General features: G+C 44.5%; 1 protein-coding gene across 2 annotated transcripts in view; it reads right to left on the bottom strand.

The window, feature by feature from the left end:
- Positions 1-17,221, bottom strand: part of EGFLAM (EGF like, fibronectin type III and laminin G domains) — a 699,898-nt gene that overhangs the window by 458,114 nt on the left and 224,563 nt on the right. For both annotated transcript variants that reach the window (XM_085631113.1, XM_085631115.1), the window contains exon 6: positions 6,747-6,882. In XM_085631113.1, coding sequence (XP_085487239.1) covers positions 6,747-6,882 — 136 coding nt within the window. The remainder of the gene's footprint in view (positions 1-6,746; positions 6,883-17,221) is intronic.

Genomic DNA, 17,221 nt, shown 5'->3' with positions numbered 1-17,221 from the left:
GCCCCTTCCAAACAATGATTCTGTATATATTCGAAAACCCATAATTTCAATTCGGTAACATGTTACTAATTGCAATATGGGTTTGGTACATTTAAAAAAGCTCATTTGCATTCGCACAGACTCAAATTTTAACTTTGCGACCGTAAGCACCAGGGCCTATTTGTTTTATGGATTTTCCACTAAATGCCCTTCCCCCAAAGCCTCAACAGTGGAGGGGGAGGCATGTGGCCACTTTTGTGATGTCAGGGTAAAAGGTTGCTTGAGGTCACGTTGCTACCCTTGGGATTTAAGTGGCTCGATGGCAGTAGTGTGCGGGTACCATGGCCCAGTACAATATTGCATTCATCTGGACCAAGAGGAGCATTTCTGTCAGTGGTATTATTCGTTGGCTTTAGGCAGACAGTCGGGTTGAATTAAACTATGTTATGCGCTCACAGTAACTAACGCAGCATTCCTTTGGTTGTCCTTGAGGGTTCCACAGGATGATTAGTGGCACTTCCTGCCGGCTGGGTGCTTTGGGCCGTCTTCTTTAGTTCAAGAGCGAAAGAGCACGATGGAGGGAATAAAGGAATCTACAAAATGCGATATTTTCTTCTTCCTCTGAAGCATTTTGTTCACAGCGTCCTCTCATGACACAAAGAGGTCCAGTCACTGATTCTGCAAACAGGCCTCTGCCTGAGAAGTGCAACACGAAAAACGCCAAACCCGGGAGACTTCTGGCTACTTGTATGGAAAAACCCTCGAGGTCAAATGTAAGTCACCCTACTCCAGTCACAGATCAGCATGCTTCCAAAGACAAGCTAAAGAAGGAATAAAAAAATTATTCTTTTTTATTTTGTAGAATCATTTGAGAGGATAAGGCCATGTGCCTTCTTGAGCGCTCTCATTTCCTTGCAATGGACACTTGGGCCAGATTTATCAAAATTTGAAGCAGTGCAACGCAGCGAGACAAGAGGGCCACACGTATCAAACTATTTTACGTTCGCAAAGGGTGTGTATCACTAAATTTGACTGTTTACGAATGAAAAATAGCCTTTCAAGATGTATGAAATGCTTTGGCAGTGCATTTTAGGTAATCACAATTTTTTTGCCTAAAATTGTGAGTCCAAATAGGGAATCACAATTTGCGATTCCTGAAGCACATGTAACAAGCATTTCCTAAATACAAGCTGGCCATTTAGGAAATGCTATTACCATTGACTCCAAGTCGATGGTAACCATGTGCAATTTTTGAAAATGCACCAAAAATGCATTTTTCAAAGTGCCATGTACTGCACACATGCCCCTAAAGCATGTGTGCGCTTTACATGTGCACATTGAGGTGCTTCGGGGGGCCTTAGGCCCTCGGGCACCCTTGGTTTAGCATTTCCTAATTTGCGATGAACAATTAGGTAATCGCAAATTAGGTAATGCAAAACCATTGCTCCTATGTGCCTTGTTTAGACCCATAGGAACAAATGGAGCAGCATTTCTTAATAGCAATTCCCTAATTGCGATTGCGACTGTAGGAATCACTATTAGGGAATCGCTATTTTCTAACATACCATTTTTGCATTTGCTAAATAGCGAGTACCTAAAATTTGCAATTCAGGGAATGTAAAATGGAACTTTGATACATGTGGCCCATGCTACTGTGCTGCGTCAAATAGATAGGGCAGGAGTGTGCCATATTTCTCACAAGATGGTGCATTCCTGCTCTCTCCTTGCACTGACACACCATTGGCTACCTTGACCAAATGCAGGCACCCTTGCGTCATGGCAGGATTATTTTTGTGCAAAAAGGGACACCTTTCCGCTTAAAACCAGAATACAGCACTCTTAGAAAGAGTAAACGAGGAGAAATAAAGATATTTCTTCTTGTTGCACTTCTATCAGGAAGGAGTAAAATTTAGACACATTCTCAGTTTTACCAATCGTAAATCTGAGAATGCGCCAAAGTACATGAGTGGATAAGTCGGAACATTATATTATATTATATTATAGTATATTATATCATATCATATTATATTATATTCCTTTAATTCACATTGAAGTGGTAGTTATGTTATTGTATGTTAATTATATTTGTAGAGCGCACGGTTACCCGGAGGTGGCCTGGTGCTATAATTATAGTAATACGTGTAACATTGTGTTCTTATTTGAATCCCAAAGCATTTTATAAGCAAACGAAGCAAGCAGTTATAAGGTGGAGATAACTGAATGACAACAGTTACATTGGTGTTTTTTATACAGTTGACGTGCACAGAGCCACCAAAAATAATAATGTTAAATGTCATGTGATTTTGCTTTCCTTATTTCAAGCCTATAGTTTTATATTCAATGTATAATATTGGACATACATTGAGATGTGTTGTTGCTGGTGTCAGGTATGCTGAATGGGCAGTGGCATAGCCAGTGTGTCTTGAGCCCTTGTGCAACGAAGGAAATGATCCTTCTGGCTGCAATAGTCAGGGTTTCGTAGGCTCCTCAGGTCTCTGGTCCGCGGTGCCACTGCACGTGGCTATGCCCCTGGGAATGAGTCTTCTTCCCTGTAAACTTGTGAATTGCAGCAACAGGAGTTTTCATGCAGTCACATAGCCTAGCGCTGCAGACGACCAGAGCAGCCACATGGCTTACTGCTTTAGGGTACCTCAGAGTATCCCTAAGGCATTTGTCTGGAAAGATATCAATGCAACCATATGGTTTGCTTTTTAGAAGCTTCAGTGTGAGAGCAGCGGAGCTCACACCACTGCATAGCATCATGGCCCAAAGCGGCAAAGGCCCCAGTGTGGTCGGTCAGCCTGGAGCTGTAAGGACCTCAGTTTTCCCTAATGGCTTGCAGCTAGAGACTCTTCAGTGCAGACACCTAGATTAAAGCTTCACAGGCCTCAGGGGGACCAAACAGCCTGGAGTATCAATGACCTATAACCTCCTGGTGTGAAGCTGCAAATTCCTCAATGCAGCCACATGGCCTAGAGATGCTGCCATATTAAGATACTGTGCCTACCTATTGCAACTGTGCTGTCACAATGCACATTGGATAGTGGTGAAAATATGACATAAAACTTTCCACACAACAAAACAATTCATAGCTGCACGGTGTCCCATTGTTATATGTGATACCTTAGCTAATCCTGGCTTTTTACCCACTCCACTTTCCTGCTGGGGTTGTCAGCCCATTGTTACAATGGCAACAGCAACATTTCAAGTCACAGAATACAATGGGATGTCTGTTAAAATGTCACCACTGGGCCAAAGTGAATCATTTGTCAAGGGCAAGCTATGAATGTACACACAACAGTAGCATCACCTTAATGTCATCAGGCAAAGAGTGCAGAAAAGCAGTGGTGAGTGCTTAAAGCATTAAGTTTCGGGTACCATAGAATGCAGGGCTACAGACTGATCTGATGTAATTCAAACATTAAAGATTTCACAAGGTACTTTGTTGTTGTCTGAGGTGACTACCCCTACATTCCTATAATATTCAGTAATGTGAATCACCCTTCAACTTTATCTATGAATTTGTCTATTAAAACCTTTGTATATGGCACTCTTACATTTTTAATCCATTAATAGCCCTGTCAATCAGACAAAGTCCTGTAAGAGTGGGTGTTGGAAGTAATGAGATGTGAGAGAGGATAATGAGAAGTGAGTTTGAGCGACAGTGCAATACATAGACTTTCTATTTTTAAAACAGTGTAACATAAGTTCACTGGACACACCTTTAATGGAAAAACACTAAATGACCTGGATTTGATCCCCTTCAAATTAATTGTGTGCATTATACCAATCACTTAAACATGTTTTATAAACACTGGAAAAACATCACAGAAAACAACAAATAATATTAAGTTATTAACCCCTTCAGCGCTGCGCGGATTCCCCCGCGGTGCTGAAGGGTTCGAGCGCGGGCGGGGCCATGACGGAACGGTTCCGTCATGAGCACAGCTCAACCGATGCTCATGACGGAATCGTTCCGTCATGAGCATGGAAGGGGTTAAAAAATAAACACTGAAAACAGGACAGCCTAAGCATGCATTTGCTTGGTGAATCAAATGTCAATGCGATAAACCAAAACGTATTTAACTACAACGGCATTACTAAAATGTAATACTTGAAGGCGCTACTGACATCCTACTAAAAAATTGAAAAGTTCTCTAACATCTGCAATTCTGATAGCAATGGAGGAGACCGCATGAAACCTCCTCATAAGTTGCTATGCTGGCAGCTGTGTAGCACTGCTAACTAACTATTGATCTATGTCTATATTCTATTCACAAAGTCATCCCTGCATACCTCTCCTGGAAAACTTACACTTGACATAGCCTCCTTATCATCACCTCTATTTTAAATGTCTTCTTTTTGAGGCAGTTGACTTGTTGTTTTTTTCAACTCTCTTCCTAATCACTCTGAAACGTTCTATACTTCCTTCCTGTTCTGAAAGCTGTTGTTCCTAAAGCAGACTGAAATGAGTTTGTGAAGATGTCCTTTAAGAATACAATCATCTGTTACAGCTTTGGATTCTTAAAGTAAAGTAAAATACAAATATAGTTTTAAGAATATACATGCATTTCAGTTGCACATGCATCTCCCCGAAAACCTTTTTTTAAAGAAGTTGTATTAGAAAGGGAAACTGAAGATTGAGCATTTTAAAGAGAGCTTCCATTTTTGCTGCAGTCATACATAAACTCTGAGGGTCCTATTCACACACTAAATTTGATAGTATTTTTTTTTTTTTTTTTTTGATTTTTAGAAAGTGAGAACATAACCGTTTCGGGTGTCAGAGCACTGTACTGCATGGAGGCAGATAGCTAAGCATATATAAATGACCCACTCGATAATCAGAGGGCTGTACAACAGGAGAAATAAAAGATATGTGAATGTACAAAGGGGGGAACAACAAAAGCTTGAATATGACCGTTGAAGGCCGTTGAATGTTTAGTAGTATTACCATAGGACTACTAAAGTACTATAAAATGCTATTCACAAACCTATGTGCTAAGGTCTCCGCCTCGCCTATCTTTCATGTGTGGAGATCTCGGCCCAAATTTCAGAGATCTCTTCGCACATACACATACATTTTGGGTGTCAATGTCAAGGGAATGGGAGAGTTGATGTAAAATGGGGAATTCTTACTACTAAATGGGAGGGGTTCTGGAAGGAGTAAGGAGTGTTATGGAAGGGTTAAGGGTGGGAAATTCACCCATTTACAAAAGAATAAGCCTAGTACTAACCACAAACTGCCCTATAACTAAAATAACTACTAACTAAAGCATTTTAGCAATAAAATAATTGTTAATATATAATAAAACAATATATATTTTTTTATTTTAGAAGAGATTTTTTTAAATGTAAACTTTCAGAAAAATATGAATCTTTACTTAAAATAATGACATTTTTAATTAAATATTAAGGGCCTGATTACGATGCCGGTTGGACCAACCGCTGCCTTTGCGGGCCCATTTTCGACTGCTGAGACCAGGAAGTTTCCCCATGCCGTTTACGATGCAACCGCAGCTACAGCTATTGCATCTACAGTGGAGCACATATCCAAAAATTTGTCACTGCAAATGTGTACAAAATCACAGAGAACATGTGAATTGTACACACATGCATGACATATGTGGGGATATGACTTGTGCACCATGTACCCCATTGCTGGAGTGTGGCGGAATGTGCACAATCTAGTCAATGGGGATACATGCCGCATAAGGACTTACCTGTATTGCAGCGCCCACAGGATCATAGTCATTGGGGTGCAGCTGCTCAGATGTAGGGGGACCCTGGAGGAAGGGATCCATGGTGGAGACTGCTGAAGAGAAATGGATTTGGGTGAGTATGCACCTCAAATCCATAGTTTCTGATGACTTGAGACAGTCGGTCGACACCACTGTCAGGTCATCGGAAACCCACATCATAATCCAGACGGCGGTTGGAGATCCTTGTACTGCTCTATCGATGCTGTTTTTCTCCAATCACCATCTAGGCGAAGAAAGGCTGTTGGAGTCGGTGGTCTTTCAGCACTTGGTCGGAGTACAGGATGCATGCATTGTGCTCTGGCGGTCGGATTGCTCGCTTCCGACGAGACCGCTGCGGTCTACTGCCTCCAACAGAACAGCGGAAATCAGTCCAACCGGCATCGTAATCAGGCCCTAATTTATGCTGTCATCATTTTTTAAATTGTTCTACATTTATAATAAATGTATAACATAAATTAATATTTAACATAAACATATATTTTTCTATTTTTTTTTCAAGTCTTTCAAACTTTTCCCTTTACTATACCATAGGGAGCTTTCCCCTCTGATTCCAGAGATCTCTGCCAAGTGTGAAAAACATCAAATACAGTCATAAAGTCTCTTCTAGTATTTATTTTATGGTTGCATTTGATGTTTTTACTGACACTACCACTCTATTTCAGGGTGGTGTCTGGGTCTACACTTTAGAGTAACTTTCAAATTGTAAACTGTGAATAGCCAAGAGTAGTAAAGCTACTCAAAAGTGTAAGAGTAACTTTACTGTTGTAAATCTACACATGTAGATGTACCTTTGTGCATAGGCCCATGGGCTACTAAAAAATATATATAGAAATAATTAGATAAATTAAATTTGTGTTTATCTACAACATGTTGAGTTATGCGGATGATCTAATTTGCACTTTAAACCAAGCACCAATAACAAATTGAAAGTGATCCACAGTGACACAATAAAGCAAACAATTTTAAGTTCCTATGGGATAAAAACTGAAATGTGCATTAAAGACCAACCTGATGAACTCCACAATGTAGTGTTGGACTGGTGAGCTTCCTTCATTGTCTCCTGGCTTCCATGATATTGCTGCTTCTGATTCCGAAACCACAACCACCTGGGGCTGAGAGGGTGGTTCAGGGACCATACATCTATCTACAAAAAAAAACAAGACGTCTGGTCAGTATCTAAAACGGAAGATAGTCAGTCTAGAACAACACAACTGATCATGAAATAATTCTTGGTCTCTGGGAGTCACACAGGGGACCGCCAATCTCACAATGCCCAGTACATGTATGTTAAAAGTATTTTTTAAGCATATTCTCATCGAAATTTGTACATCCTTTCTTGGTCTGAATTATGTGGGGGGAGTCATAATGGAAAGTCGTCAGCATGATTGGATTAGATTAATATCAATCACGCAATCCTACTTGAAAGACTCCAAGACTTAACAGTCATTTCTGAACCTCCACTGCAATTGGTTCATTCATCTTTTGATTGATCACAGCCAGAATGTCATCTCAGATTACCATGCATCATAAATATGTCAGAAGTGATTTATGTTAGGCCTGTCAGATATTTATCGGGGCAGCTAGGCAGCACGTTGTGAGAAACCCAACATTATCAACCTGTTTTCTGCATGAGGATTGAGGAGAGAAGAAGCCCAGCAGTCACTGGCATGGGATCTGCGCTGGAGCTGGTCAATGGTAGCTACATCCCTGTTATCTTCCACAAGAGGAGGGAGGTGAAGAAGCCCAGCAGTCACAGACGCAGCCCGGATCATCAGGAAAAAAAGCCTAGCAGACACCGCCGCAGCCTGGGCTGTCAAGAGAAGAAGCCCAGCATTTACTGTCTAGCTGAGCCAGCGGACATCAAGAGTTGTTGCAGTCAAGCTCCACCATGGCGCCGGGACATTGCAAGAGCCATCATGGGAACATCTAAACTGGAGAGCGGCCCTGCAGCTGAAATCACCCAGAGAAGGAGCATCATCTGAGCGAGGTGAGATGGAGCCTGTGCAGAGTTGGCCAGCAGCCCACAGGCAGGAGATGAAGTCCCAACTGTGAGCCATGCCCCCTGTTAACTCTCAGCAACCCATCCCATGCACCAGTGCCAGAGAGGGGTCGCCGGGCCAGAAGGCAAATGGATGCATTACAGGTGGCATATAGCTGTCATCACTTACACTGAGCCCGCCCACGAACCCCACCTTAATTGCGCATCAGAGACCTGATGAGGACGGTGCGCTCAAAGTCAGGTCTCTGGGCACAATTCCCAGACCAGGCAATATACCGAAAGCCCACTGGCATACAAGAGGGGAAGCCTGCTATTGGGAATAGCAGCTTACACCAGAGTTAAGGTAAGGAGACCAGGGGACAGGAAACAGCTTCAGCAGCGCATTGAGCAATACGGCTGTAAGACCAGCATGGGTAGGGGCAAATCCCAAAGCCTATAAAACGTCAGTGTAAAAGATGAGACAATTAGTTAGGGACATTACATTTTGAAAAGCATGGGAACTGTACGGAAATTGGAAGCTAACGTACAGGCACAGGCAAATCAAGGATTGCAAGGATGCATTAGTAGTAATCCAATAAACAATGGGCAGTCAGGGACAGCCACAGGGTGATGCGACCTTGCTGCAAAAGAGGCAAATGGCACAACCGAGGAGAGCCCGCAAGGGTGACATGGCTCATTTTGCGATGCACAGCAGCCCAGGCAAGGCTGAGGAGCAGTGGGGACAGCCCACAAGGGTGAAGTGGCTCAGCTGTAGGACAAGAAGGCCAAGAGCAGTCGGAGACAGCCTGCAAGGGTGACATAACCCGGCTGTAGGAGAAACAGGCAACGGTCAGCCAGGGACAGCCTGTGAGGGTGATGCAACCCAGCTGCACATAAGAACAAGAAAGCCAAGGTCACCAGAGAATCAGCATGGAGGACCGGTGCAGCAGCAATGAGCAATGTGACCTAAACAAGGTACTAAAAGCAGCAACAGAGGCTGCAGCGACAGATAGCAAAGAGTGGCTCCTCAGACAATTTAAAGGCGAAGGAGCAGGAGGATGGCCTGCACACGATGTACCCAGTGGCAACTGGTACACCGAGGTGCCCAGGGAGGAAGCAGATGAGAGGGAGGAACCCAGGAAGTGCCTACACAATGGGAGCAGAGGCAGCAAGAAAGGGGAAAAGAAAGACACAAGGGAGCCAGTGGCAGCGGTCTTTACACCTGCACCCATAAAGTGGGCTAAGGCGAATAATGGTGAGCAAATCAGAGCAATTGTGCAAGAATGTCTGAAATCATTTACAGCTTTTCTGTTTGCTAACAAAGGGAGGCTGGGTGGGGTAGACAAGAGTAGTGTGGAAGCACCCGGGGAGCCAAGGTTTGCCCCCGGGCCCCAAAGCACCAGCGCCTCTACACCTCCCACAGAGGCGCAAGGAGGGGTTCGCACACCCATGGAGAAGGGGCTGGGTGGGAGGCCAGCAGCAATCGTAACATAACTACCCACACAGGGTTGCGGCACAGCGCCAAGGAAAAAGGGCAGAGGCCAGACGGGCCAGCAATGGTAGGACTAGCACCAGAAGTATAGAAAAGAGGCAGACTAGGGCAGACTCACATGGTTACCAGTGCCACATGCTTGGCCGGCCTGATGCCACTGGCGGGCGCAGAGGTAGTTCGGGGGGAGGGGGGATGCATGGCTGGATTATGATAAAGGTGTCAGGCTGAAAATGCAGGTTCACCTAGATATGGAATGGGATGAGGAGGACGTGTATGGGCAAAATGAAGATAGCAAGGGAGGACAGGAGCTGGTCTGGGTAGGGCAAGCAGCCCTCTCACAGGAGTTATCCCAAGGGGAAACAGGAGAAATAGAAGCCCTTCTACAAGCAAACCCATTACATTTACTGTAAGGAACCCCGTCTGGGAAAGGTGCATCATCAATATGTTTTGAATACGACAAAGCCAAGTGCATATGGGGAACAGTATTCAAGTTCAGGCATGTGTGTTCCATTTGTGGGTGGACACCCAGCAACAGACTGAAAGAAAGGAAGGGGATCCAGCCACACCCACCACTAGAGGGATAAAGAGAAAAAGAAGTAGCCCAACTAGACACAAGGCCTGGGAGCAAGACAATGAGCATGACAGCAAGAAGGATGCAAGGATATTGAACGAAGGTTTCAATAAAGGTTTTAGAATCCCATTTAAAAAGCCTAATGCACCCAAAGAAGCAAGGAACCTTCGCTCAGCGCTCGAGTACCCAGAGGTAGTCAGAAAGAAAATCAAGAAGGAGAGGGAGCTGGGGAGGATAGTAGGTCCCTTAGAGAGCAGTGGACCCTGAGCCTGGTCATATTGATGCTTGGCATAGTGTCCAAGAAAGAGCTAGGGCAATTCAGGCTAATTCACACCTCTAGTTCCCGCGTGGGGCTCAGTGAATGATGGGATCAACCCAGAGGACTGCGCAGTGGGGTATGCTTCCATTGAGGAGATGTACGAAGCTGACTCTGTATATACTAAGCAAACACAAGAAGATGATGGGCCGAGCGCTGAACCTTTCAGACACTCACCCCCAGTCACATATCTGGGTTAAATCCATCACCATTCTTTAGCTCACTTCGCCACCTCAGTTCAGACCAAGCTATATTCAAATCAGTCTTGACCCTGTGCCTTATGGGAACAGTCAGCCCGAACTGTCAAACGAGGTCTTCCTTGAACCGGAAACAAGCCTCCTGGAACCTGTTTCTGGGTAACACACTTCATCAGCCAGACTAGCTTGAATCCAGTGGCAAAGTGAGCAAGGCACCTACATCTGGGCATACCCTGCCAACTTAGGGTGAACAAAGCAAATACAAGTAGATGATGGACAGAGTGCTGAAACTTTTCAGACACCCCCAGTCACGAATCTGGGTTGAATCCATCATCATTCTTTAGCTCACTTTGCCACTTCAGTTCAGACCCTGCTATATGCAAATCAGTCTTGACCCTGTGCCTCATGGGAATAGTCCAGCCCGAACTGCCAAGCCAGGTCTTCCCTGAACCGGAAATAAGCATCCTAGGACCGGTTTCTGGGTAACACCCTTCATCAGGCAGGCTAGCTTGAAACCAGTGGCAAAGTGAGCAAGGAACCCACGCCTGGGCATACTCTGCCAATTTAGGGCGAACAAAGCAAACACAAGGAGATGATTGATGGAGCGCTGTAACTTTTCAGACACTCACCCCCATTTTTTGCATCTGTATATACTATACCAAAGTAAGGTATAGTGTGCATAGATCCAGTGGAAACCCAAAGGTAGGCAGAGGTCAAAGTAGATAATACCTTACTCTTTATTTGTAGCAGTGTGGGCGAGCAGTAAGGCTTTATCAAAGGGTAGTGTTATGCATTTATTGTACACACTCAGTCAAGAAATGATGTCACTCACTCAAAGACTGAACCTAGACCAATTTGCTTGTATAAAAATATTATATAGTTGTATTTTATTTTCTAGTACCAAGCCAGGCCTGGTACTGGTAAGTATAATAATACTTTGCAAGGATAATGCAGTTTAAATACAGTTTGAATGCAGTTGAATGCAATTGGATTGGTTAAAGGTAAGTCATTTGTTTATAAAGCAGTTTGAATTACTTTTCAGATTACTTTGCAAGTTACTTTTCAGATTACTTTTTAAGTTACTTTCTCTACTCAGTGTGATATGTCTAGTTATCACACTGGGACATTTCCTGGAGGAAAGGTAAGTAAATCAGTTTTTGTACTTTTGCAGTTTCTCAAAGTTTCATACAAACGAACTGCACACACAACAATGTTCACAAGAAAACAGTCAATGCAGTCCTATGGGAGAAAACAATGTAATTGATTTAACGGTAAGCACTTAGGTTTCGAAGTTGGTTTGTGAGGTTAGAACAAGGGTCTCCCCAGGGTCAAGGATGAATTCTCAAAGCACCTCAGCGGCACTAGGGTGGCCGGGCGCAGAGTGCTGAGGCCCAATGTTATCCAATGGGGGATAGGGTGCCTCTGGTTGGTGGCTGCTCATGAGTAGGCCACAAGGTTGTGGGGGCAAAGCTCCAGAACTTAGGCTCAGGGCAAAGGGGGATCCGATTTAGCACACAAATTGTACCTACAGCTGCGCAGGGGAAGTCGGGTCCAAGGTGCTGTTTTGGCATCACGTGCCCTGTTGTTTTCACAGGGAATTCTCCAGTTGCAACAAACCCTGCAGATTCGGGGAGGAAGATCTTCTGGAGGCGACCACCAGTTGGAGAGGTAAGCTGGGATGTCTTGGGATGCTGGGACACCATCGGTTTTGGCCATCCAAGGCCGTGGGACCTCGGGTGCAGGGGTGTTGTTTGGCGTCAGGTTTTTCTTATCTGCTCCGGTCGGGGGGATCCTCCAGATAGGGGCTGCAGGTGTCAGTTGGAGACTTGAGGTAGGTCAGGGATTACCAGATCCCAGGTCAGGCTCACCGGGGAGACCTCCTCATGGTGTTGGGCCACTCGAACCCGGGCTGTGGGCATTGAGTGCAGAGTAGTGCAGACTTGCAGATTTAGCCGGAGTCTGTGGGTGAGCAAATCCAGTGCTCACGGGAGACAAAGTCTGGTTTGGAAAGTCAGGGCAGGTCCTCTGGGTTCTGGGGGGCTGGTGACTGCAGGACACACCGGGATTTCACTGTAGTCGGTCGAGGTAGGGACAGGCCGGTAGGGCTGGGGAAAAGTCATTTGGTGTTTTCCTCTTCTTTCTCAGCACGGCTCTTCGGTCCTTCATCTTCTTGTTTCTTCTTATCTGAGGAGGCAAGGTTCAGGGTTGCCCTTAAATATAAATTTTAGGGGCATTACAGGTAGATACAAGTCGGAACCAATGGGTCCCTTTGTTTGAGTGGGTACACCCCCCTATTATGCCACCCTCCAGTGGGAAAGGGGCATGAGCCTCACTCTGGTTGGCTGAGTCCCCCCATCTTCAAGATGGTGGGGACTGAGAGTTGTGCTTCACCTCGCCTCCCCCACCTGAGGGGTGGGGGTGGCAAAGGTGGGCACACCTCTCCTCCTAAGTTGGTTTTCCCACCGATTCTCCTGCCCAAAGTGGGGGTCAGAACCGGTGGGGGCCAGTTGCTGGGAGCAGCAAATGACTGGGCTAGGTCACAAAGCTTTCCCTTCATGGACCCTGTCCATCCTGGGAGAGAAGGCTTGGCACCTTGTCCTAGGATGTGCTTTGTTTCAGGACCCCAAGAGTGGCAGGCTCCTGACCCAGGGGTCCAGAAACATGTCTGGTGGTGGCAGCTGGTGAGCAGACACTCAGCCAGGACACTAGAGTTATGTCGTTTTTCAGGGGTCAACAATAAGATGCCCTCTGAGTGCATTTTTCATTAAATCCCACACTGGCATCAGTTTGATACCAAACTTCCCAGTTTTCAGTAAAGCCATTATGGTGCTGTGGAGTTCATAATGACAAACTCCCAAACCATAAACTCAATTTATGGCATTACTGCACTTACATTGTCTAAGAATTGACTTAGACACTGTAGGGGTACAGGGCTCATGCAGCTGTACCCTCACCACTGATATGTACACCCAGCTAGAGGGGTGGCTTACCTATGCCAGGACAGTGGATTGTAGGCCTGGCACACAGGGGTGTCAGCCATGTCGATTCTTCACTTTGTTCTACAACAAAACATGCAGCCTGCAATGGCAGTGTGAGTGTGTAAAGGTACAGGTCCTCTAAGAGTGGCACAATAAGTGCTGCAGCCCTTAGAGCCTTCCCTGATCACAGTGCCCTTGGTACCTAGGATACCTTTTACAAGGGGCTAACATGTGGCCAAAGAGTTACCAATTGGGTTTTGCAACAGTACAGTTTGGGGAAAGAACATAGGCCCTGGTTGGCAGGAACCCAGGGCTCACTTAGTCAAAGTACATCAATATTAGGCAAAAAGTGGGGGGCAAACATGCAAAAAAGGGCACTTTCCTATAGGACGCAATAGAAATTGTGCGCACAACAGGATGGGTGGCCTTGATGGCAAAAGCAGACATTGAGTTGGCATTCTCCCGATACACCCAGAAATCTACCATATCCTGGGATTCAAGTTTGAGAGGAACATGTATTTTGACAAAGTGTTACCCATGGGGTGCAGCATCTTCCTTGAATGACCCTACATAAGTGACACCCAAAATGAGGCTGGGCAGGAAGGAGCTCCTGGCACGCATTTGGAGAGATTTAACAGAGGTATCAAAATTGTCTGGTCAAAAATTATACCAATGCTGAAATGGAGGGGCACTTGGTTGATAGGGCTTCTGGATAAGTCACGAAAGAAATTGAACATGGCAGTGAAAAAGTTCTGCATTGCAAATGGGTGGGAGAGCATCAGACATAGCCCCATCAATCTGCAGAAGCCAGAATACTTCCACAGAAACGGGGTACGCCTGTCCCCGGAGGGGTCAGGGGTTTTCTGGGCGAATCTATGGGCAACCATGAAACCAGCAGGCTGCAAATGAAGGGACAGAAATTTTGAGGGAGCCGCCATCGGCCAGTGATCCACAGACGACGTGGCAGAGATGAGCACAAGGATGATGGGTAGGCCACACCTGACATGGCGGGTTGGCAGGACAGGCTACTTACCTTAGGATGCCTTACGACAAGATAAGGGGATACATGATGCATGGCACTCGCAGCCTAGGTCTGCTGGAGGGCAGGATGGAATGAATTATCAAAGGTAGCAAGTTAAGAATACAAGGGTTAAAAGGAGTGCTCCTCCACGCAAAAGAATAAATGACAACTCTGGCTCAATTTCTCACAAACTATTGGATTGATTTATGGATAGTTGATTTATGATTGACAAATAGTGACAGGTGATGATGCATAAAGTGATTAATGGTTTTACAGATTTCTCATGCATCATAAATAAGTCAGAAGTGATTTATGATAGGCCTGTCACAAATGATTTATGGCACCTAATAAAGTACACGGAAGGGGCACATGCTGTAAATCAGTGTTCAATAAACTAAGGCTAATACTTCCAACTAGGCCTGGGCTAAAATTTCGTTCCACGGAAAGCGCGAAAATGTCAAAATTTCTGCATTCCGCAGCTTGGCGATTATTTGTTTCTTGCTCGCGCTGTAAAATAATACATTCTCGCGCGCGCGCGATCGCCTTACCTGAATCCCTGCGTTCGCCGACAAGTTTTCTTGATCCGGTCGCGTTCTCCATGAGATTTTGTATTGTTTTTAGCCATTTGCGCTGTCTCGTGACAGTTCGCGCCCGCGGTGACATCATGCGTCACGTGATCACGTCTTTCTTCTCGCGATCATGCACCGCGAGACAACTGAAAACAAGATGGCCGCGCCCGCGAGCAACCACATGGGTAAGTTGGCGAGCCGCAACCATGCAGAAAATCTCGCGAACATGCGGGAAAAAAACTGCTGCATCTTCGCGATATTTCCGTGTGTTTGCGATAATTTTTTTACATTTTCGCGATAATTTGCGAAAGTTGATTTCGCAAATTCCGCCCACCCCTACTTCCAAACTTCCAAGAGAATAGCATGTATCATTAATTGGGAGTGGTCCAAGTGCGGTGGTTTCTGCTCCAGCCCCTGTATCCCCTGCGGGTGCAGGGCTTCTTGCCATCATTCAAATTGCCTATGAGCCAGTGTCATCCCTCTTATGCCTTCTCTTCAGTGTTTACATACTAGTTAAGCTGCTCAGGTGATGTTAGGTGACCTTCCACATGTACACTGACAACACACATATCTATTTTCAATTGTAGACTGGGGCAGTGACTCCCACCAAGATCACTTCACGACTGGACCACATGTTCCTGGGATGAGGTAGGTCATTTTCTGCATGAACGCAGAGATTTATTTTCAAAGCTGACCAATTGCATTCTAGGTAATTTTGTTTGTAAGTGCTAAGAGAGTAATTATGCATCTCTCTTTGTCCATCACACCACCCACAAAGTCACATTGACTAGATCCCTCATTCTGGCATGACTTGATTTTTGTAACATCATCTACTATGACAGGTGACATGGAGCAACTCATTGCAAAGTTCTAAAGTTTTCAGAACCAGTGCAGCAGATTTTGCCTTAAGCTTTATAAGCTGCACCAGATCAAATCCATCCTCACATCAACCCATTGGCTCCACACCACGATGAAGTTTAAGGTCCTGTGTACTGTCTTTTAAAGAATTCGAGGATACTGGGGCAGAGCCAGTTATATGTACAAAAAGTGGCACCACACGACTTCGTCCCAACTAGAACCTTCAGGAAGGTTTTTGGCATTTAAAGACCCAGGGCCATATGTATCAACACATTTCCCCATAGACACAGAATGGGCAAAAGCCTTTGATACATCTGGCCATAAGTCTCTGAAATCCTCTTGGGTAAATTTATACTCGATTTTTAAATATGATTTTTATTGGCATGTTGCCATTCAGTTACCAGAAACACCCATTGATAAGTATACTTTACCACATGTTACATGTAAATACAGAATTATAATTATTATGAGATTTCGCAGCTCAATAATCATGTTGACATGGAGTATCAGACAATTGCTACACTTAGAAAAAATATTAATTACCACTTAACAAAACAATGAAACCCATGTGTGACTATAGTTATAATTTCATCAGAGAGGGTGCGCGCATACATTTTAATAAGCCTCCCCTCCTCTGGGGATCGCCATCTGCACTTGGAAATGAAATAAAATGTGCTTTGTTTTCTGCAAATGCCCTTGTGAATGCAAAATGTACAGGTTCTAAGACTGCCATTAAAAGCTAAACTGTAACTATGTTTCAATACATTTGTTTAATAAAGGGTGCACCTAATTGCCTTTGTGCCTTGGTCAGAAAGTGTTCATGTACAGGTATATATCATCCATTTTTTTTAAGTTTGAACAAGCGTTGTTGAATTGTTATGGCAATAATGGTACATACTAATGGGCTTATTTACAAGCACCATGCTTCACCGGTGCGTCACTTTTAATATTGGTAAAAATGACGTACCGGTGGCGCAAGGTGCGTGTTAATAAGCCCTTAAATATATCTATCTATTTAAGCAAAAGTTAACAAAACCAATGTACTATCGGGCATGTACTTGGAGGTAAAAAGGAAAATAAAACAATAGAATTATAGAACAAGAATATAAGTCTAAATTTTAGTAGCGATTTAAAGTTTGTATTTTGTGGGGTATAGTGAGAGGAGAAGAAGAGAAGAAAAAGAAAAGAACAGCGAAGAAATAGAGTACAAGAATAAAGTAACAATGAGTCGTTTCCAAAGTTAAATACCACCCACATTAACCTGTAACTTTTAATGCGAAACAGGCAGAATTCTACTATATTTGCCTAGAAGGGGTGCAGCGAGAAAGCAGGACTCGGTGCTTAATTTGAGCAAGGGGTTGCCAGTGGGGGCGACGGTACTAATTTTTGGAGACTGGCACCTATTTCCCACAGATGTTTACCAAGTGCAAGAGAGGGAAAAACACACAGACCAGAAAGACGGAGGAAGGGAAAAACGGCAAAACTATCACAAAATGAGAAAGC

This window comes from Triturus cristatus, chromosome 2_1, assembly GCF_964204655.1.
Source record: "Triturus cristatus chromosome 2_1, aTriCri1.1, whole genome shotgun sequence".
Taxonomy (NCBI): Eukaryota; Metazoa; Chordata; class Amphibia; order Caudata; family Salamandridae; genus Triturus; species Triturus cristatus.
The sequence above is the reverse complement of the archived record's forward strand: the minus strand, read 5'-3'. Positions and strand labels throughout refer to the sequence as shown.